The sequence below is a fragment of the Musca autumnalis genome, unplaced genomic scaffold (assembly GCF_047663935.1).
Source record: "Musca autumnalis isolate F117 unplaced genomic scaffold, ASM4766393v1 scaffold_3, whole genome shotgun sequence".
NCBI lineage: Eukaryota > Metazoa > Arthropoda > Insecta > Diptera > Muscidae > Musca > Musca autumnalis.
In genome coordinates this window covers 77,909,802-77,933,697 of record NW_027411866.1, presented here as the reverse complement: position 1 = coordinate 77,933,697, position 23,896 = coordinate 77,909,802, and the positions used below count along the sequence as shown (strand labels likewise).

General features: G+C 33.9%; 1 protein-coding gene across 1 annotated transcript in view; it reads left to right on the top strand.

Moving 5' to 3' along the window:
• CaMKII (Calcium/calmodulin-dependent protein kinase II) overlaps window positions 1–2,374 on the top strand; it is a 113,436-nt gene extending 111,062 nt beyond the window's left edge. The window contains exon 5 of the mRNA XM_073975508.1: window positions 73–2,374. Within this exon, the coding sequence (XP_073831609.1) occupies window positions 73–1,544 (1,472 nt within the window). The 3' untranslated portion in view covers window positions 1,545–2,374. The remainder of the gene's footprint in view (window positions 1–72) is intronic.
• Window positions 2,375–23,896: the final 21,522 nt, after the last annotated feature.

Genomic DNA, 23,896 nt, shown 5'->3' with positions numbered 1-23,896 from the left:
ACCCTCCTTTGTCGTTTGTCTCCAAGAAACTATTTGTCGATAATGGGGTCTTTCAATTTCTCGCCGCAATAGATTTTCTGAAGTGTACCACTGCGATGGCTGCTCCTACTGCCAGCACGGGTTTCTCCTACAAATATGAGATCAAAGAAGAACTGGGTCGAGGTGCATTTTCCATTGTGAAACGTTGCATAGAAAAATCGACAGGGAAAGAATTCGCTGCAAAGATTACAAATACAAAGAAATTGACGGCACAAGACTTTCAAAAGTTGGAACGCGAAGAGAGAATTTGCCGTAAATTGCATCATCCGAATATATTGCAACTGCATGAGAGTATACAAGAGGAAAACGATCATTACTTGGTATTTGAGCTGGTCACAGGCGGTGAACTTTTTGAGGACATCGTTGCTCGTGAATTCTATTCGGAGGCAGATGCATCGCTTTGCATGCAGCAGATATTGGAATCGGTTAATCACTGTCACCAGAATGGTGTGGTACATCGTGATCTTAAACCAGAGAACTTATTGCTGGCCAGCAAGGCGAAGGGTGCTGCTGTCAAATTGGCCGATTTCGGTCTGGCCATTGAGGTGCAGGGGGATCATCAGGCCTGGTTTGGTTTTGCCGGCACTCCGGGCTACATGTCGCCCGAGGTGATCAAAATGGATTCCTACGGCAAACCAGTGGACATTTGGGCTTGTGGTGTTATCTTATACATTCTCCTAGTCGGTTGTCCACCGTTTTGGGATGAGGATCAACAGCGCCTGTACTCCAAAATCACGGCTGGAGCTTATGATTACCCATCGCCCGAATGGGATGGGGTAACACAAGAAGCCAAAAATCTAATCAATCAAATGCTTACCATAAACCCCCACAAACGTATCACAGCTGCTGAAGCCCTCAAACATCCTTGGATATGCCAACGGGAACGTGTCGCCTCCGCTGTTCACCGTCAAGAAGCTACTGATAGCCTCAAGAAGTTCAATGCTCGTCGTAAGCTGAAGGGTGCCATCCTAACGACAATGTTGGCCATACGGAATTTCTCCGGCAAGAAGGTTACCAAAAAGAGTGAGGGCTCATCCGTCAAGGATTCTGTTGATTCATCAAATACCACGTTGGAGAATGATGATACTCAGGTCCGTCGCCAGGAGATAATCAAAGTTACCGAAAAACTAATTGGGGCCATAAACAAAGGGGATTTTGATACATACATTAAAATCGTTGATCCGCAATTGACAGCGTTTGAACCTCAGACCCTGGGTAATCTAGTCGAAGGAATTGACTTTCACAAATTCTATTTCGAAAATGTGCTGGGCAAAAATTTCAAAGCTATAAATACCACAATTCTCAATCCTCATGTCCATTTGTTGGGCGAAGATGCCGCTTGTATTGCTTATGTACGCTTAACACAATATATTGATAAACAGGGCGATGCCCACACCCATCAGTCGGAGGAGACACGTGTTTGGCATAAACGCGGTGGCAAATGGCAGAATGTCCATTTCCATCGCAGCGCCTCGGGCAAAGTAAGTGGAGCAACGGAAATTTGATTTTACGTCATAAAATTAGCAACAGCAATACAACAACGACGATGACAACAAAAGTAACAACCGACAATCAACAGCAACAGCCACAACAACAACAGTGACGTTAATGACAATAATATCGACAAGAATTTGGACTTGACGACGACAACCTGTCGTGACAAGTGCCGTATAAAACATTTTTTGAAAAAAAAACAGCAACGCAACTACACGTTTACTATTTATTAAAACAGCAACAACAATATTAAACAACACCATGAACAAAATTTAGAACAAACCTGGCCGCTGAGAACAAGATACCATTTACCAAACGATTCCCTTGAATTATTCACTCATTAATGTTTCAACAAAACCCTAAAGACAATCGATGGGAAAATTTTCACCGTTCTGAACAGGGCTGATTTGAAAAAAGCGAAAGTGAAGTGCAACAACAACAAAACATCGGTTGCGGCAGCCGCAACATGTCAAATATTGCTGGTAATGATAATCACTGAAATTCGATGATGTTATCCAAGAGGGACGAATATTCGAATAACTTTTTGTAATAAAAGCTGAGAAGAACACAACAATAACATCACAGTAGCAGCAGCAATAACAAAAACTACTACCACAAATCTCTTTATTCATTTTGTAATGTGAAGAAGAGCAACAGCAGAAAATAAATTTCATCAACATTGGCAGCAATGGCCGCAGATCAGCAGATACTTCTGGAACCGGCTATAACATTTAATCACAAACAGAACCGAACCAAGAACAAATAAATGTTCTTAACTTTTTTAAAAAAGTACGTCCACTCTTCCATTCAAACAAATAGAAAGAGAAAAAGACAAACTGAAGAAGAATGAAGAAATGAATGGAATATGCTCCGAACAGAACCGAAAATTTTCACATAATAATTAAAATTAACTCTAAAATAAGTTCTAATTAAAATTAAAAAATAAAAACAAATAAATAAATAACAAAGAAGAATTTACCTTAATTTTTTATTAGCTGAAGGAAGGGCAAAATCAAGATTGACAAAATCCTCTTGTAATGGTTTGTTTTTAATGTTGAACTAGGGGAAATAAATTAGTTTCTATGTATGTATTATCTTTATCAATAATAATAATAATAATAATAATAATAATAATAATAATAATAATAATAATAATAATAATAATAATAATAATAATAATAATAATAATAATAATAATAATAATAATAATAATAATAATAATAATCATAATAATAATCATAATAATAATAATAATAATAATAATAATAATAATAATAATAATAATAATAATAATAATAAAAATAATAATAATAATAATAATAATAATAATAATAATAATAATAATAATAATAATAATAATAATAATAATAATAATAATAATAATAATAATAATAATAATAATAATAATAATAATAATAATAATAATAATAATAATAATAATAATAATAATAATAATAATAATAATAATAACAATAATAATAACAATAACAATAATAATAATAATAGTTTTTTATTTTTTTTTGCGGTTAGAGATGGGAAAATGCGTTTACGCATGTGGCGACGTCGTCACAGTCGTCGTATGCCGGACTCATGTCTATACCGGCTAAAAACCCACCTATCTCCTCCCCCGGGATTCGCCTCCACCACGGAACCGCTTACGCATTACTTCGAGGTGGACCCCTTAGTGGTGCCTCTCACCAACTTCTTCAAAAATTGCCTGCGTCCAGGCACCGCTGCCTTATTTTATGGGTTCATATCAAGGTCTATCTTTTTCTTGCGGAGAACGAATTCCACAAACTTCGATATCGCTTTCCATCCAGCTTCACTTTCCAGCATTTTTATTGCAATGCTTGAGCATTATAGTAATAATAGTAATAGTAATAATAATAATAATAATAATAATAATAACAATAATAATAATAATAATAATAATAATAATAATAATAATAATAATAATAACAATAATAATAATAATAATAGTAATACTAATAATATTATTAATAATAATAACAATAATAATAATAATAATAATAATAATAATAATAATAATAATAATAATAATAATAATAATAATAATAATAATAATAATAATAATAATAATAATAATAATAATAATAATAATAATAATAATAATAATAATAATAATAATAATAATAATAAAAATAATAACAATAATAATAATAATAATAAAAATAATAATAATAATAATAATAATAATAATAATAATAATAATAATAATAATAATAATAATAATAATAATAATAATAATAAAAATAATAATAATTTTTTTTTTTTTTTATTATTTCTTGAAATATCATACATACATTTACATTATTTTACGAAGCCTAACTAGGCTTGTTTGTAAAATACTAAATTCTTATGTATATGTACAAAGTATTTATTCCATGCTGTAGAATTTATTTTTTAACTTAATCGTAATTAATTAGTTGTTAATAAAACTATTTTTAATATGTTTAATTTTGGAATATTTATTTCTTATTTCTAAAATCTCCTTTGGAAGTTCATTTAGAATGCTAGGAAGAGCGACATCAAGAGCGAGTTTTCCGTATTCGTTTTTAAATTTCGGTATTATGTAGCGTCCTTCTAGTCTTCTTCTTGTGTTTCTTTCGTGGTTTATTTTTTTTGCTAGATTTGGATCATCTGAGAATTCTCCAACAATTGTCAGTGCGAAAATTTCTTTTATATTCAGTATTCCTTGGTTTTTGTATATGTGTTTTTTGTTATTGCCTGGTACACATTCACGAGTGTTATTATGTGTGTGAAGATATTTTTTGTGTAGGTACTTTACGATTCGGTCCTGGGTTTCTTGAAGCGTTCTGCAACACCTTGCATTACCCCAAGCTGTGATACCATGCCTCAGGTGTGATTCTACTAGTGAGTAGTATGCTTGTTTTAATGTAATGTATGGTGCACAATTGCCTAGGTGGTAGAGGGCATAAGCCGATTTACGTAATTTGGTTTGTAAGCTTTCTATATGATTTTTCCATTTGAAATTTTGATCAAGGTTAATGCCTAAGAATTTGTAATTTTCAACTACTTCCAAATAGGTTGTGCAGTTTTCAATATTTTGTTGGGTTGTCTGTCCATGTAGACAATCATTGTTGTGAAATAGGATTTGGATGCTATTTTTGGGAACATTTCTTGATCTGAAGTGCATAATCTTTGTTTTCTTGGGGTTTATTATGAGACCATAATCATGACACCATTTAGTTATTGTGTTGAATTCGTGCTGCATTGTTAATGTAGCTTCTTTTAAATCATGATGTGAGACTATTATTGCAGTATCATCTGCATATGTGAATGAACTACTGTTTTTCAGAGTTAGTGTCATTTCGTTTGTATATATAAGATATAATATTGGGCCCAATTTTGATCCTTGTGGGACTCCATATCGTGTTGGTAGTTGTAAGCTGTTCGTCTTATCAATTTTGACGCTGAATGTCCTGTATGTCAGATAGTCTTTGAACAATTTTAGACAGTTTCCTCTTATGCCAGTCTTTTCGAGCACATTCACTATTTTTTCATGTGACAATGTGTCGAATGCTTTGCTGAAGTCTATGAAAACAGCGATGCAATGTTTTTGTTGACTTAAGCTTTGGTTTATATGGTTTGAGAAGTGGCCTAGTAGTTGGTTGATGTTTTTGTTTTTTTGGAAACCAAATTGGTTTTTATTTATAACGTGATATTTAGTTAAAAAACTGTTCAGTCTTCTGACTAAAACCTCTTCCAAAACTTTTTCTAAAATGGGAAGTATTGAAATAGGCCGGTAGTTGGCATAGTCTGTTTTTATTCCTCCTTTGTAAATTGGTCCGATTATTGAATGTTTAAGGATTTGTGGTATGGATGATTCGCATATGCTTTGGTTTATTAATTTGGTGATTACTGGTGTTAGAAAGCTTGCATTGTTTTTAATATCAATAGCTCTGATATTATCTATTCCTGGAGACTTATTGATGTTAAGAGTCTTTAGTATTCCGTTTATCTCAGTATCTGTCGTATATTCGAGGAATATTGAATTAGTAACTATTTTTGGGCTGTGTGTGTTTAGTGTGATTATATCACATTGATGTATAATGTTCATAACATTTTGATTAAAATTTATAGCAAAGCTGTCAGCAATATCTTTTATATTTTTATTCGTAAAATTGAGCTTTATGTGTTCATCAATATTTTTCGTTTCCTTTCCAATTACCTCGTTAATTACTTGCCATGTACCGCGTATATTGTGTTTGTTTTTAACGAATTGACTGTGTATGTGATCGTTTTTAGTTTTAATTATAAGTTTATTTAGTTTGTTATTAAAATTTTTATAAATAGTTTCATTTGTTTTGTTTGATTTATTTTGTTTCCACTTTTTGTATAACTTGTCCTTTATGGCACAAGATTTTAGTATACTTTCGTTCATCCACGGTAGACTGTTACGATTTTTCTTTTTGTATTGTTCAACTTTCGAATTTTCATAAATTTTATTAAAAGTTTCGTAAATGTTGTTAAAAAGTTCGTTTGAGTTTTTGGATATGTTGATTATTTCTTCCCAATTAGTGTTTCTAATTTGTCTATTTACGCTGTTGGTACTGATTTTGTTTGTTGCAATGTTCTGATTTTTTTGTTTTGTATTTGCGTTTTCTTCAAATAATAATAATAATAATAATAATAATAATAATAATAATAATAATAATAATAATAATAATAATAATAATAATAACAATAATAATAATAATAATAATAACAATAATAATAACAATAATAATAACAATAATAATAATAATAATAATAATAATAATAATAATAATAATAATAATAATAATAATAATAATAATAATAATAATAACAATAATAATAATAATAATAATAATAATAATAATAATAATAATAATAATAATAATAATAATAATAATAATAATAATAATAATAATAATAATAATAATAATAATAATAATAATAATAATAGTAATACTAATAATATTAATAATAATAACAATAATAATAATAATAATAGTAATACTAATAATATTAATAATAACAATAATAATAATAAAAATAATAATAATAATAATAATAATAATAATAATAATAAAATTAATAATAATAATAATAATAATAATAATAATAATAACAATAATAATAATAATGATAATAATAATAATAATAATAATAATAATAATAATAATAATAATAATTATAATAATAATAATAATAATAATAATAATAATAATAATTTTTTTTGTTTCTTTTTTTTTTGCGGGTCGAGATGGGAAAATGCTTTACGCATCTGGCGATGTCGTCACAATCGTCGTATGCCGGACTCGAGTCTTATACCGGCTAAAAACCCACCTCTTTTCACCCCGGGGATTACCACCACCTCGGAACTGCTTTCGCATTACTTCGAGGTGGAACCCCTAATTGGTGTCGGTGCACCATTTCATCTTGTTTTTACCTGCGTCCAGGCCCCGGGCTTGCACATTGAGTACTTCCATCAAGATCTTTCTTCTTCTCTGGCAGAACATTTTCTGCAAAGACCTTTATACTTTCCCAGCTTCTTTCATCTTGCAAAATTTTGATAACAATATTGCCACTACTCAGTTCTCCAACCTCTGTTTCCAGTAGTGCTCGTCTGGAGGCCCACCTTTCACACTTCAGAAAAGTATGTTCAGCGTCATCAAACACTTCTTCCTCTTCGTAGATGCAGTACGGTGTACTGCATTTCCCCATGCGGTGCAGGTACTTTCGGAAGTAACCATGTCCCGAAAGCATCTGCGTTATATAGTAATTTACCTCGCCGTGTTTTCTGTTAGACCATATTCGGAGATCAGGGATCACCTTGTGTGTCCATCTTCCTTTTGTTCCGTTCGTCCACCGGAGTTGCCATATATCCATTGTTTCATCTGGTATAACAAGTGTATCGTCTGATTGGGCTACATTTTCTGATTTTGCGATGTAAGCCTTTCGTCGCTTGATTGCCTGCAAATCGATAGGAATCATGCCAGCTATTACCAGGACGGCTTCTGCTGATACGGTGCGGTATGCTGATGTCACGTGGAGCGCAGCAGTTCTTTGTACACCTAATAATTTTCTCGCTCGCGACTGCTTTTCCAGCGTCGGGCCCAGATTTCACATCCATAAAGGAGTATGCTGGACTCTCCAATCGTTGACTTTGTTAATCAGTGTCTCTGAGGCGAACGTGATGTCTGGTATGGTTCCCTCACTCCCTGGGCGTCTAAAAGTTGGTGTGTTCCCCGAGTTTATGGTTATCATACCGAGACGTGCGATCATTTCTACTATGCGCTGTCCCCTTGAGTCGGTTGTTGGCATTCCCCACTCGATTGCTCGAGAGTTGACATCACCAGCCGACTGATACTTTTTTACTTGTTTTACTTCAATTTTTGACTTTATTTTGTTTTCCTTGCATAATTCTTATAAAAATTAGATTTGAATGCAAATGAATGACTAAGTTTACTCCAAACACATGAAGCAAAATATAATAAAACTTAATAATTTCATATCTTGCATAATTTGGAAAAAATGGAGGTTGAAAAAAATTTTGCAGGGGGGTTCTATTCAAGTGAGCGGTAGTGTATATCCATGTCCGATCCCGCTGGATTTGATGATCTGGTTACTTTGTGGGATCCAGATTGCTGCAGTTTTTGTGGTATCTTCGAGCCACTTCCCGTCGTTTTTATTTGTATATTGCTCGCTAATTATAACTATATCTGCATTCACTTCTTCTACTATCTTAGGCAGTAGTGCATTTGCCACTTTGCTTCTGTACATGTTTGCTTGGAGAAACCTAATCATGTTGTGGTTGCAGGTTTACATCTGCGGGAACCGGGCATGTGGTTGGTATGTGGTCCTGTGCATGTTTGCTTGGAGAAACCTAATCATGTTGTGGTTGCAGGTTTACATCTGCGGGAACCGGGCATGTGGTTGGTATGCCTATTCGCAATTCCTGAGCAAATGCAGCATTTAACTGGGTTAGTGCAATCCTTCATGTTGTGGCCTATCTGTCCGCACTTTCTACAAACACCCATTGATTTCCGATCTGGGCCTTTACAGTCCCACTGCATGTGCCCTGGCTCGAAGCATTTAAAACATCTCTTTATATCATCACGGTATTTAACTTTGCAGTTTGGCCATCCAATACGGATCCTTCGTCTTTCAAGGACTGTGTTCGCATTTGATGCTGGTAGCGACACAAAAGCTCTTTTCTGTTCTCGACTGTTTGTTGAAGAGAGCCTCACGTCCATGCCTTCCTTCGCCAGATTCGTCACCCTGTTAATTGATTCGCGGACATCGTCCTCTGTGGTGAGTGCGTCGAGGTCTATTATCTCTATTGTGACCTTTGATTTCTTGCTCTGCACTATTGCCACGTCTTTAAGCGAGTCCGTTATTGCTTCGCAGAATTCGTCTTTGTTTCCTCCTTTTCCCATCACGAGGAGTATAGACCCAGTCTTCGTCTTCCGCACGGATTGTATAGCTACTTCCGTATTTTCAGGATTAACTTTTTCGCGAAGTCTTTTAAGTACGTCTGCATAGTTTTCCCCTCGCGTGGCTTAATGACGACAGCATCTTCCCTTTCTCTTGGTCTTTTAGGGCGTGGTTTTCTCCTCTTCGACACAACTTCCCATTCTTGTGGTTTAACACGAGCGTCGTTAAGTGCTGCTTCTTTAACTAGAGATTCTGCTGCTTTCTGCTTATGCTTTTTCTCTGGATTGGTTTCTACCGGGCTAGGTGCACTGCGCTTATTTTGTATTTTTAAAGGTGCTGGGGTGGATAAATTCTCTCCTTGCTTATTTTAGTACTAAAAATTGTATTTAACAGTTTGTTTGGAAACGCATAACTGCATTAATTTTCCTTCTTCCACCCATATCCTGGGAGCCGTTGGGCGGTCTTTTTCATTTAATTTTTTCTTATCTTTTATGCTGTGATCAATTCCAAGTGATAAGATCAGATCTTATTTATCAAAAATTTTCCCATAATCGTAGTTTTATTTGGACAAACCTTAAAAAAGCGTTCTTCCCGAATAGGCATATATCCCAAAAAATTGCTATAAAACCAAAAGTCACAGGAAGTCGCAGGTTAAAATTTAAGACGTTATTCTAGACAAGATACATACAAATTTAAAAAAAAATTAAAGCTAAACATCACTAATTTCCATACTAAATGTCTATTTTAATTGAAGAAGTTGAAAAAAAATTGACCTTACATTAATTTAGCAGGAAACATGTTATGGGTTATAAAACTATTTCATTTAATTAAATACCATTACGATATATAAAAAATATAAAATATTCCACAAAAATATATTCACAGTATGCACACGTCTATCGCAATTTTAGAACTAAAAAAGGTCATCGTTAACATTGCAAAAAGTATCTATTTTAAATGTTCCGTTATTCCGTTCTGACTAACTATTTCTAATTATTTGGTATGCAGTTAAGTACGGTCAATACTCTAGTTCAATACTATACTAATGTTTTGTAGTTTCTTTCAATTCCATTTTTTGATTTTCTGCACGCTAGATCGGAATTTTTTCCCACTGTGAGCTGTAGCTACAATTTAAAACGAATATTTGGTCCAAAATGGTATTTATTCAACAGAAGGCCGAATTTTCCGATACTGTCTAATATTCCCTATGATCAGCCTTATTAGGCGAAGTCTGTACATAATTAACACGGTCTTTAGTCGAATGTCAGGATATAAAGGGTAACTATAACAAAATGTATGTTTGATTCAGGCATTTCACGATAATTTGAGGTTGGCAAAGCAGGACGAAGAATCCAGACTTAATAAAATGTAAACTTTTGGTATACAGTTTTATTTTTGTTAGGGCTTTTACTATTCTTAAAGCACAATATCTGTCTTAATTTTGATGTCCCCACCTCTAATAACAAAGATATTATGAGATAATTATATAATTTTGATTTTTCAAAGGAGTCTGACTTAATCCCATTGTTGTTGTTTTAATATTTTAAAACAGAGAAGGTTTGGCATTGTTCGCCAAGGGGTAAGGCAGAGAAGACTAGTTTCGATCCTCGCCACGGGATCTCATCAGTTCCCTTGGTTCTTGTTTGTGGATATTCTCCACCGAAGTTACTTTTCAATAATTTCTTCAACAAAAAACTTTTTATACCCAAACATCCATCGTCAGCTCGAAGTATAAAGGTGAACCAAGAAAAAACTTCAATGAGAAGTTTTTCTTTGGCAACCTCACACAACCCCGACGAAAGTGATTGCAAAACAATGCCAAACCCCTTGGCGAACAATGCCAAACTTTCTCCACTAATAAATTAGGTCTTTTAAAATATTAAAGCAACAACAATGAGATTAGAAGTTTACTCTCAACACTTGTTGTGAACGGTTGACTTCTCTCGCACAGCGCATACTGTTAATTTTTTCAATCTTACAACAACTGCTACCTTTTGTTAATATCGTCTGTGTACAAAAAGACATTATTGTAAATCGTTAAATTTCTTTGCAATGGCATCCTCCTCAGGAGGAAATTAGTATAAGGATCTGGATCCCGACGCCGGATCCAGTTCCTCCCCCAAGAGGGAAAAACAAAAAACTGGAAACCTAGCTCTAGGAAATTCTTTCGATTTCCCATCATTAATAACACCAAAAGCCAAGAATCAATCCTGCCCAAAATACATCATCATGAAGAGTAAACACCCGGATAAAACACTCAAATCATTCAACATATTTCTAATTTCTAAAGCAATCCACTAAAAACAATATTCACCAGAGATGGTAATCTTCTCATCTTGGCCAAAAATGAATTTCAAGCCAATCGTTTCATAAAAACTAAAAATCTTGCTGGAATTTGCCCCATCGAGTGCTACTACCATCCAACATTAAACATTGTAAAAGGTTTTGTTCGTTGTGATTTACTCACTGATTTGTCTGCAGAGGAAATAGTGGACGGTTTAAAAACACAAGGAGTAGTTAATTGCCAAAAAATAACCACATTTAAAGATGGTAAAGTATTTAACACTGCCTCACACATACTCAGTTTTAACATGTACGAAGTGCCAAAACTCATTGATATTGGTATTATAAGCTGCATTGTAAAAGAATATATACCCAATCCAATTCAATGTAAGAATTGTTTCAAATTGGGTCACACCAAAAAATTCTGCCAGAACACCCCTATGTGTGAAGTGTGTGCATCTGTAGTACACGATCCAACACCATGTACTCACGTCAAGTGCATCAACTGCCACGGTACTTAAACACAAAACACTCAACAAATGTTCATTTAAAGAAGCTAAAATCAATGCCCCCAAACTTACTCCATCCAACATACCAGTTGAGAAGCTCTCAAATGCAATAGAAGAGCGCAAGAAGAGATTGAACATTTTAAAAAGCCACTCCATCGTTGATCCACAAACCAACAACAATAACAATTCTCTCACAACACCTACCGAACTAACACAGCAAAGCACAGATGCTACAACAAAAGTAACTATCACAGAGACAGTAAACTCAAATAAAACTCAACACACATCCCTCACAACGACAAATATTACAAACCAAAAGAAAACGAATACAAAAACAGAAACAATAAATAAAGTGGAACTACTCAACAAATTTCAAAAGAAAATAGAAGACATCAACAAAAATAACACAGATACCTCAGATTCAGTAAATGTATCTGAAAAAATCCCACTCAAGGAAAGAAGAAAACCGCACCAGCAAAAATAACATCTAGAAGATCTGCAATTAGCGATCTTGAAGATACGGATATGAAAGAGTAATGTTCATTTTGAGGCGGATTGGGGCAGTGGGTCTCCCTTGTGTTCCCGGTGTGCGTAGATCTGTTCACGCTCGCAGGCTGTTAGATTCTACACAGGTAGCGGGCTCGAATAGTTGTCGCTCGCTGGGATCACAGGGGAGATCCATTGCCTTACTCTGTTTTAAACATGATCTCATACTTTTATATCCATATCTATGATCAATTTTAATATAATCCAATGGAATATAAAAGGGCTAATAAATAATTACGTTGACCTGCAATTACTTATTCAAGATCATAGCCCACATTTCATCTCCCTACAAGAAACTCATCTACCATATTCATCTCACCCCATAGCACCCAGTTCATTTTGTTCATACTCTGTGAACCATCCCTCCAACACGTATGCCAAAAATGGCCTAGCTGTTTTTATTAAGAACCACATCCCACATAATAGAATCTACAACTCGTCAAAGCTTCTCAATATAGTGGTAGAAATTACATTAAATATAAAATTAACAATAATATCTGTTTATATACATCCAAACGAAACGTTCACAGCAAGTGACATTTCGGCACTTTTTGAAAATGGTCAGACTCCTGTGTTATTAATTGGTGACGTTAACGCTTGGAATGTTTTATGGGGCTCCATTAAAAACAATCCAAGGGGTATCGTTTTAGAAAATGCATTAAATATGCATAATATGTGTATACTAAACGATGGGCATCCTACTCACCTTTCCACTCTCAACACACTAACGCACATAGATATTGCTAGCTGCTCTACGGCCCTATTACCTGTCGTGTCTAGTGAGACTATTGATAACCTTTATAGCAGCGACCACTTTCCTATCATAACTAAGGTCAATACGAGTTCTTCCTGGTCGACATCAAAACGGACTCCAAGCTATAATTTCAAAAAGGCAAAATGGTCACAATATAGTTCTGCTGTAGACATGGCGTTGGCGGGTAAATCATTCGTCGGCAATCCAAATAAAATAAATGCAACCATCACCAAAGCAATACTCACTGCAGCCAATAAATGCATTCCATTGAAAAAGACTAACAGAAAACACTACGTCCCCTGGTGAAACAAAAACTTACATCTTTGCCGTCTAAATAAAATCAAAACCTATCGAACTTTTCGTAGATGCCCCACAACAAGCAACTTAATCCTTTACAAAAGGGCTAATGCTAAGTTCAGATATGAATGCAAGCAAACAAAAATTGCTTGTTTTATAAAATTTACAAACACCATTAGCAGAGATTATCCCCTCTCTAACATATGGAGCAAGGTCAATAGAATCCCAGCAAAATGTTCGATGCCAAAGATGACATTCAATCATGGGTGCAAGTGATCTAGCATGTCATCTATTTAGCATCTTCATCGATGAATTTTATATGAGCGTGGACCCCAAAAGATGACGTTCTTTTCTGGATCCTAAGCATGTCATTTTAACCAATGCGTTGACATGTCATTTCCACCAATGCTTTGGCATGTCATTTCCACCAATGATTTGACATGTCATTTTCACCAATGCTTTGACACGTCATTTTCACCCATGCTTTGACATGTCATTTTAACCAATGCTTTGGCATGTCATTTTCACCAACCCCTTGGCATGAAATTTTCATGTCTTGTTTGGAAAATGGAAATGCTGTATTGAAATATGGTTTTCATGAAAAACAAAACTCTTTATTAATTCAAACGAATTCATGAAATAGCTACAATTAATTTATCAGTTTAGTTTTTCAAAAGTTTACATCCAAAATTGCAATGTAATCACCACCGCTGCAACGCAAAAGATTACTTCCTCCGTTCTCCGCAACTGATATTCTTTCATCTTACAAAAGGTTTTTTCAATTATCTTCCCATCACCAGTTCAGATTTCAACATGGACTCCAAATGCACTCCTTTAAGTATTTTTATTTCGTAAATTACTTTTATTTTATAATCTTGTTTTTTTATAACAACATTTTGGTAATTTATACTCTTTTGTTTAGTGACGGAAATATGTAGGGATCTACAACCCGGCTTGCTTTAGGGATCTCTAAGAACAAAATGTAACGAACGGGGAGGAGAGACTTTTTATGGAAAATACCATTTATGCTTAATTAATTTATTTTTAATTGTTTCTTTCCAAAAGTAGTTTCTTCTTTATTTTCAGATTCTTGTTCCTTTTCGTTTCGGACTTTTTTTTTCAAATTCCAAGAAGCGAGATTTGATTGATTTCATTCTATGTCAGATTTAGAACAGACAAGGGAACTTTTAAAATAGCAATGGGTGCAGTCCGAGTCTATGTTTAGCTCGATGGTTGGGACTTCATATAATACCAATTGTTTAGAAGTTTTAGTTGTTTGATATGCAGGAAATGTAAGACAACATCACGACGACAGTTCTAACAACTTTGGTCTGTTCCAGAAACTGCAAGAATCTACTTATTTTTACTACGATAACAATTTTTCCTTTATGTTATCGGAAAAAATAGTAAAAATTAGTAGATTTTTGCAGTACTGGAACATACCAAAATGAAAATAAACAGGTGTGTAAATAAAAACACAAACATTATCTCTATTGGATCGATGGAATGTGTACAAATGCTGATGAAAAGATCGGATCTTTCACGACTTCCTTTGCATTGGTTCAAATCCTAATGAAAAGATCGGATCTTTCACGACTTCCTTTGAACCAATGCAAAAGATGACATGAAATCACGTCATCGCAAAGGACCCCTTCCGTCAAATTTTGCTGGGATGTCAAACCGCAACACGTCACACACATTTACAGCCATAGAGACAAACAATTCAATACTATCTGATCCGTCAGAAATTGCAAACTTTTTTGGGCAGAAATGGTCATCTGAATCTTCGGATACAAATTTTTCGGCAGAGTTTTGCGCAGCAAAAGATAACATTCCTAACCAGTTTAGTAACCCTGCCACCAATAAGTGCGCCTCATGTATTGAAAATGCAATTAATTTTTCGGAATTGTCCATGGCTTTAAAAAAAGTAAAAGGTAATACGCCTGGTCATGACCGTATTCCCTATTTGATGCTGCAATATATCTCCAGTGATAATCGTGTCTTTGATTCCGGAGTAATACCATTTTCATGGAAGTCGGCAATAGTCGTTGCTCTTCCAAAACCAAATAAGAGCAGAACTGATTTTTCTGGTTATAGGCCAATTTCATTATTACCATGTCTCTCAAAATTAATGGAGCGTATTATTTCTAATCGACTGGCTTGGTTTATAAGGACGAAAAAACTGATTACACCAAACCAAGTAGCCTTTAAAGCTAAACAAGGTTGTGATGATGCACTTTTACATATCGATTACTACGCCTCCAAAGCTATTTCTACCAAAAACCATATATCGATACTTGCGATAGATTTTGAAAAAGCCTTCGACCGTATTGGGGTCCATGTAATTATGGATTCCTTAAAATCTTGGGGCTGTGGGAGCAAAATATTAAACTACATTAAATCTTTCTTAACTGGGCGTAACTTTCGAGTAAATATTAACAACATATACTCCAAAAGCTTTACCTTGCAAAATGGGATACCCCAAGGATCACCACTCTCCGTAACTCTCTTTCAAATCGCCTTCAATCAAATAAGCAATATTATCAACAGATACAACAAAATATATCACTGTCTTTACGCAGATGACGTCTATATTTTAAGCCAACAAAAGGACAACAACATTACCAATGACACGTTTACTAAAATAATTGCAGACATTCATAACTGGTGCAAAATATCAGGATCTAAAATATCTTCTTCAAAATCATCTATACTTCATATCTGCCGAAAACAACAATGTAAACCGAATGATTTCGTAGTTAATAATATGACTTTCCCTTATGTTAGCGAGTTGAAAATCCTCGGCATAACATTTGAGAAAAATTACAGATGGAAAAATCATATACTGAGATTAAAAAAAGAACTTACTGCTAGATCAAACATTATTAAATACCTATGCAGTAAAAGTTACTCCCATATAAATACAAATATTTATTTGGTAAGAACACTCGTGCTGAGTAAAATAGATTATGGCTTTTACTTGTTTGGCAACAGTCCCAATTCTACCTTAAAATACATCAAATCCATCTACCATGATTGCGTGAGATCAAGCATTTATGCTTATCGAACAACGCCATTAAAGATATTGTTTATTGAATCTGGCTTACCTTCTCTAGAGGAGAGATTTAGTGTATGCAAGAATAGGCTATTGCCAAAAATTCTTGCTATGTATTCTTCAGTTATAGATGAAGACGTGTCCAAAGTAATCTCATCAAAACGGACACCCAGAACACCTTCTGTCATATACCAATGTATTCACAACAACATTTTAAACTTCAAGGAAAAAGTGACAACGTACATTTCAAAGCATCCTGTTTGGTTCTTCTCGGAAAACTCATGTGACGTATCTTTATCTTCATACAAGAAAGATAATACACATAACGAAGTTTTTATCGCACATTTTAATGAGCTCATTGCCAGGCACAACAACTGGAACTATATACAGCAGGCACAACAACTATATACGGATGCCTCAAAAAACAACAGTGCCACCGCATATGCAGTGGTAAATAATGCTGGTGATATATTAGCCTCCAAAGTTTTGTCACAATATTGTTCAATTTTCACTGGAGAAGTGGCGGGAATTTTGGAAGCCATATCCATCGCCACACATACCAATGGCAGAACCGTAATTTTAACTGATAGTTTGTCTGCAGTCAAATCCATCGCAAACATATCAAATACAAAATGGGCTGGAATTAATAAAATAAGGGATCTTCTTATGTCTAACAAAAACAAAATCAAAATAGTTTGGATTCCTGGTCATGTAGGCTTACCAGGGAACATTTTAGCAGACAATGCCGCAAAACATGCATGCAACGCGCCAATGATAACAGATACAATTATTGAAAGCCTCGATCTTAAATCACACATCTCTAGTCGTATGCAGCAGCTAATCTCTAATCTAATCTAATCTATAATCTCACACAAAAGAAACAACTACAAACATTATCATTACAGCGCTATAAATCCACATTGCCATTGAAAAAAGAAAATAAAAACATTCTCTAGATTACGGATGGGTCATAGTATCTTAACTCACCAATACCTAATTAATAAAAACATTGACAACAAATGTCCCAAATGTGGTGCTATCGTCGACGTCAAACATATTCTCCAGTCATGCAGATTATTATCTCAACAACAACAATAATTTTTTCTAAATAATGGATTTCACTTGTTAAAAACTGCCAATACAAGCAATATTGATCTCATCTTCAATTTTATTAAAATAAATAATTTTATCATATAAGCTGATGGCCTTTGTAGCTAATGCTTCTACCGCATTTGTAATTATCCTTATATTCACTATAAGTATATTTATTAATAAATAAATAACAATGGGATTCAACCAGACTATTTTGAAAAATCAAAATTGTAACAGCTATCCCAATAAAAAAACGCCACCAATCTTCTATATATATAAATGAGCTTGGTGATAAGTGACTGACTGACTGACTCATCATCAACGCCCATTACGTACTTATTCACTTAGTTGGCCCTCTGCAAGACATGTGTCAAATTAACAATGCTATAACTTCTTGATATCGTAAGAGATCACACATAATTTCAAATTTTGTAGTTTACTTCTAGGCGCACTTATTTTTATCGTAAACCACTAAATAATAGAAAGACAATTACGCAAAAAATACAAACCGATCCTGATTTTGTTTTCACATACAGGTGTCGCACAAAAAATTTTCATTCGTTAAAATCCAGTTAGAAAAAATGATTACAAACGATGCATTTGTAAAAAGTCTTTCAATAAATAATGTTGGGTTTGTTGAACAAATGAGTTGATGTTGACAACATTAGGGGAATAAATTCAGAAATCGGCCAGAAATAACAACTACTAAAAACTGTATGGACCTGACTTTTTGGTAATAACTAAATGTTTGCAAATCAATGAAAGTGCAATAAAATTGTGCATATTACAACGATTTATTTGCAATTAAGAATTTTATCGTATATGGAGATGTACAGTCATAACTATTCAATTTTCAATTTCAAAATCTGTAATTTGAAGAAATTGCTAAATAATTAATGAAATCAATAATAGTCCCCAAACCAGAGACAAAAGATTGGTTCTGTAATTGAAAACGATTTTGGAGTATGTGTGTTACGTGAAAAAGGCAGAAAAGTATTACATAACAAGTATTCATCACGAAGGGTTAGGAAAAAATTCTCTCCCCGCAAAATATAAAGCAACGAATCAGATTTGCTGCTAAGAAGATTTCAAGCCCGTTAAAGTACTTTGATGACGTTATATTTTCTGATGAGATGAAAATTATGTTGCACTATTACGACGGAACCCAAAAAATATGGCGCAATATGCAATACATACTGTAAAGTTCGGAGAACTGTAAGTTATGGTAAGGGCATAGACAAATGAAGTGTATAGACAAAGCATTACTCATGTTGAGTGCTGTCAACAGACTCAAACCAAAATACTTAACATTTTTCGAAGTCGATTTTTGAGAAAAATTGCAAGATTTTCTTTTACATCTGAGTATGTAGATTTCGTCAAAAACTAACCCCATACAGTTTTTGTTTTTAATTGAGTTGTTCTGTAAACGAAATCGATGTTAACAAATGAATCGTATAGACAAAGGATTACTCATTCGATTTGTTCCTAGGTTTTACCATTTTTGAGATATAGAAGTTCAGGTCACAGTTTTAGGTTTTTGTTAGGTTTTCGCGAGTTTGCTTGAAAACGGCATGTATTGTCAAAATGGGACTAAAAAAATCTTATAGCTGTGAAAATTTCGTAATTTTTTCATAGGTTGTACCATTTTTGCGATATATAAGTTAAAGTAGGGAAATTGCAGTCGTGACATTGTTTCATATGGAGACGATACAGTCAGTGAATTGTCCTAATCTGAACATCTATATCTTACAAATGGTAAAACCTACAAAAATATCATAAGGGACAATTTTGTAGAGAATTTTCGATGCTACAACAATTTCTTTATTACATTTTGATAGGGCGTGAAAACCTAAAAACCCCCAAAAAATGTGAACTTTGACCGTGATTTGTTTAAAAACGCTCAGGCGATTTTTTTATTCCCAGGTGTAAGCTCCTTTCATTTAATGTTGGTTCAAGAGCACCACATCATGTTATATGCTGTTAACCGACCCAAACAAAAATACTCAACGTTTTTCGAAGGCGTTTTAAAAAAAATGCAATATTTTCATTTATACATTTATCTGAGGATGTAGATTTCGTCAAAAACTAACCCCATACAGTTTTTGTTTGAACAAAATATGATTACAATTGTATTTTTAATACAGTTGTTCTGTCACCAAACTCAATGTTAATAAAATTGGTGAGAGCAGTCCTTTGTCTATACAATCCGTTTTTCTGTGGCATGGGGTTGTATATAAAGCAAGGGCTTTGGTAAAATACGGATTTCGGAGGAAACATTGAAAAATTATTTAATCGACAACGTCAACATTGGGTTTTTGGACACTGAAAATTATAATATAAACTCTACCAATACAAGACAGTCTATACAGACGTAAATCTTATTTACGTAGGACTTGGTTGTTATACAACAACAACGAAGACATCGACACTAAAGTCCAAAGTCCAAATATTAACCCCATTGAAAATTTATGGGTTCATCTGAAGACAGAAGTCGGGAATAAGACATCCCACTAATATGAGAGACTTAATAAAGATCAATGGCACAAATACCAATAAAATATGACATTTCGAATTGTATTTTTTTAAATCCTAGGAGTTTAAAAGCTGTAATTGATACCCAAAGTAGGTATACGTTATATTAAGACCAACTTTTCCTGAAAGTCCCGATACGATAAATGTTATACAAATAAAATTTGTATAACATTTAGATAACTAAAACAGTCAAATGTATACATTTTTCGCAGAATACTTTCTTCGGACATCCTCAATGTTCATGTGAAAAAGAATGTCAAAAGTCGACCAACCCTAAATATGTACATACAAAATGTATATGAAAAGTTTCAACACATATGTAAAAACATATCGTGTAAAGTATCCATTACATATTTAAAATTACAACGAAACTAAATTCATTTTTGCTCTGCAGAAATATTGCAATACATTTACTTTTCAGTGAAAAAAATCTCCGTTTTTGAATAATGGTTATTGAATGATTATAGTATAGTAGATTTCTATTAACGCTGAATATTTTAAGACAAAATAATTAATTAATGGCCTGTTTCTCTAAGATGATTGGAAATAAAATCCGTTCGAATTACTACCAACCAAACTCCTGCTGTTGTAGAAAATATTTGTTTGACTGAAAACAAACATGACTCATACATTTTTATATATTTTTCAAAAAAAAAAGTTTGGTAGTAGTTTGAACGAATTTGTATATGTATGGTATTAATGAAACTGGCCATGAATCTTCTTATGATAAAGTTTGTCGATTTTAGAATTTTTTGTTATACCCTACACCACACTGTGTTAAGGGGTATTATCAATTTGTGCATTTGTATGTAACATGCAAAAGGAAACAAAATAGGTCAATGGTTCCTTTCGATGATCTACATAGCATCACATTCTGAGTCCATTTATACGTTCCCATCCATCCGTTAATGCACTTTTGTCGCATTTATCATCCGGGTTAAAATTTATGATGGTCGCAATTTTGACCAAAGGACTATAGCTATTGCTTTTGACGAGAATCGGTTGAGATTTGGATATAGCCCCCATATATTCTCCCGATTCCGTATATTCTATCCACCAAACAACTATTTTATAACAAATGTGTAATGAAATCACTTCAGTAATGCGATTCACTAACTAATTTTGTGAGTTACCGACAATTGTCATTGTTTGCACTTATTTTTAATGCCAATAATACTGTAATACTTAATAAAATACTGCTTAGTGTAGTACAATTCAACTGTTTTGCCCATCCGAGGAACATTGAAGTGACGGTTGAGCTAAGTACTTTCATTACTAAAGGGATTTAGTTATGCCATATTCGAAGTAGTGTAGGGTACCAAATGTTAAAGGAATATGTAGTTTAAACAACAGTCGTTTAGAATAGTAGAGTAGTAGTTTAGAAGTTTTAAAAATACTACGGCCCACATTTTTTGAAAACAAAATTTAGCCGTTGATAGCTTCTACTTCTACACGGCATCAATAAAGCAAAATAACACAAATTGATTAATCGATTTATGTAGTTCTATTTGAAAACCACAGGTATGATTTTTAGAAAGATTGTGTAGTAAAACCTTAAACTGTCGTACTTTACTGGATAAAGAATTTGTAAATAGGAACGGGTGAAACTATACTCTGCATTTCAATTTATTTATTTATTATCCTCCTTTATATTCATGTGAATTCTCCGCTAACGAAGTAGCGGGCACTTGCTAGTATTCTATAATTACACTGTAACACAAAAAGGGGGTGAAAATCTGGAGCAGACATAATTCCTTTTGGGGATGAAAGCCCTAGGTGAGTATATTAAGAATCCCAAAGGACAGATCCGCCGTGAGTCGAACTTCCAAGTTATGGCGTGATTAAGTGTCTGTGAAGACCCTGTAAGGTATCTGAAATTAGCGTTATATCTTTGTTAACTGTCGTTTTAGCTGAGATGACATATCTGCAGTCAAATCAAATTAGGATTATTTTAGTAGAGCATTTGGAGCCTCTAACTCGCTTCATTCTATGTCCTTTTCGTCCTTTATGTTAAGAACCGCTATTAAAGTACCACAAGATGGCGTTTTTCAGTTTCGAAATGTTTTGCAAAAATGTCGTTCAGAAAATTTTAGGTACGACTCTCATTAACAACTAATCGATTTTGTCGCGTTTTCATGATCATGTTTGACATTTACTCTGTTTTGGTTCAGAAAAAAACTATGTTTTGTGTTTTTGTATATTCTGTATATTCGAACATTCAATAAATAACGAATATACAAAACAAAAAAAAAAAAAACAAAATATAGTCTTTTTCTGAACAAAAACCGGGTAAATGCACAAAAGGACTATGAAAACGCGATAATGTCGATAAGTTGGTAACGAGAACCGTACCTAAAATTTTCTGAGCGACATTTTTGAAAAACATTTCCAAGCGGAAAACGTCATCTTGTGGTACTTTTATAGCAGTTCTTAAAATAAAAGACGAAAAAGGACATTGAATGAAACGAGATAGAAGCTCCAAATGCTATACGAAAATGATACCCATTCGATTTGACTGAAGAGATGTCATCTCATAAATAAGCTAAAACAACAGTTAACAAAGATATAACACTAATTTCAGATACCTTACAGGGTCTTTAGCAGAAACTTAATAACGCCATAACTCGTAAGTTCGAATCACGGCGGATCTGTCCTTCGGGATTCTTAATATTATCACCAAGGGCTTTCATCCCCAAAAGGAATTATGTCTGCTCCAGATTTTCATCCCCAAAAGGAAAGGAGGTGTTATATAATAACGAAGTCGGTAACTTAATTTACCCCTTTACCCGCACATTTTTAATCAAATATTTATCAATTATGAGCAATTTTGTACCTATTTAACAAAAACGGGTTAAACCAGTTAACCGGTTTTAAAAAATTTTGAAAACCGAAACCCGGTTTTTGAAAAAATTTTAAATTTCGGCTAATTGAAAACCGTTTTGTTTGGAAAACCCGTTTTTTGGACACCCTAGCTAAGAACTCTATACTATTGCAGCGGAGTACCTTGTTTCCATAGGCAGAGCAAATTCGAAAATGGAATATATCGGCCAACATAACCGAACTAGCTTTAATTTTACATTAGTTAGTTAGTTCTTAGGGGTCAAAATATTTCTCTACCAAAAAAAGTTTCACTCGCGAGTGGAATTCGAGCGAGTATTCGGAGCTTTGGGTGCAGGAAACCAAGCTCAACAAAAACTACAGCTTACTGCGTTTTGATGGTTACAACGTAATGAGGAAGAGTAGCACCAAATGTAGAGTTGGGGATTACCTTTCTTATTGTACCAGTCTAATCAATACAGACCTATCTCTTTTGAGCCTACACGCATAGAAGAGATATTGTGTTTCCTGACACAAAATATATGGTTGAAACAACAACGTATATTTGCACATTTTTAAAATATACTATTTTGCTCATAGTATATGATTGCTCCCACAATATCTTTTCTCTGCGTGTAGCTCTTGAGTTGTATATGGAATGTATGGTGGAAGAAGCCAGGTGTGGAACTGCAGAGGTAAAGTTACTTAACGTATACATCCTATCCAGGAACGTACGCAGGGATACGACCTCCCGAAATTAAAATTTTCTGTAAAATTTTTGAACATTTTGCTTCCAAAAAGTCAAATTTGAATTGTGGGTAGAAGGAAGATAGAGGACCTCAGTCACGTTTGGCGACGTTACGCTGACTGATCCGAAGAGGTGCGCAAGTTATTTTAATCGACAGTTTGGCGAACATCCCTGGAGTGACATGGCGAAGAGAAGAGTACTACGTCACATGAGATATTTTCCAGCCACGGATGAACCTCCACAATTTACAACTGATGATGTTGCGAATATCATCAGAAACGCTG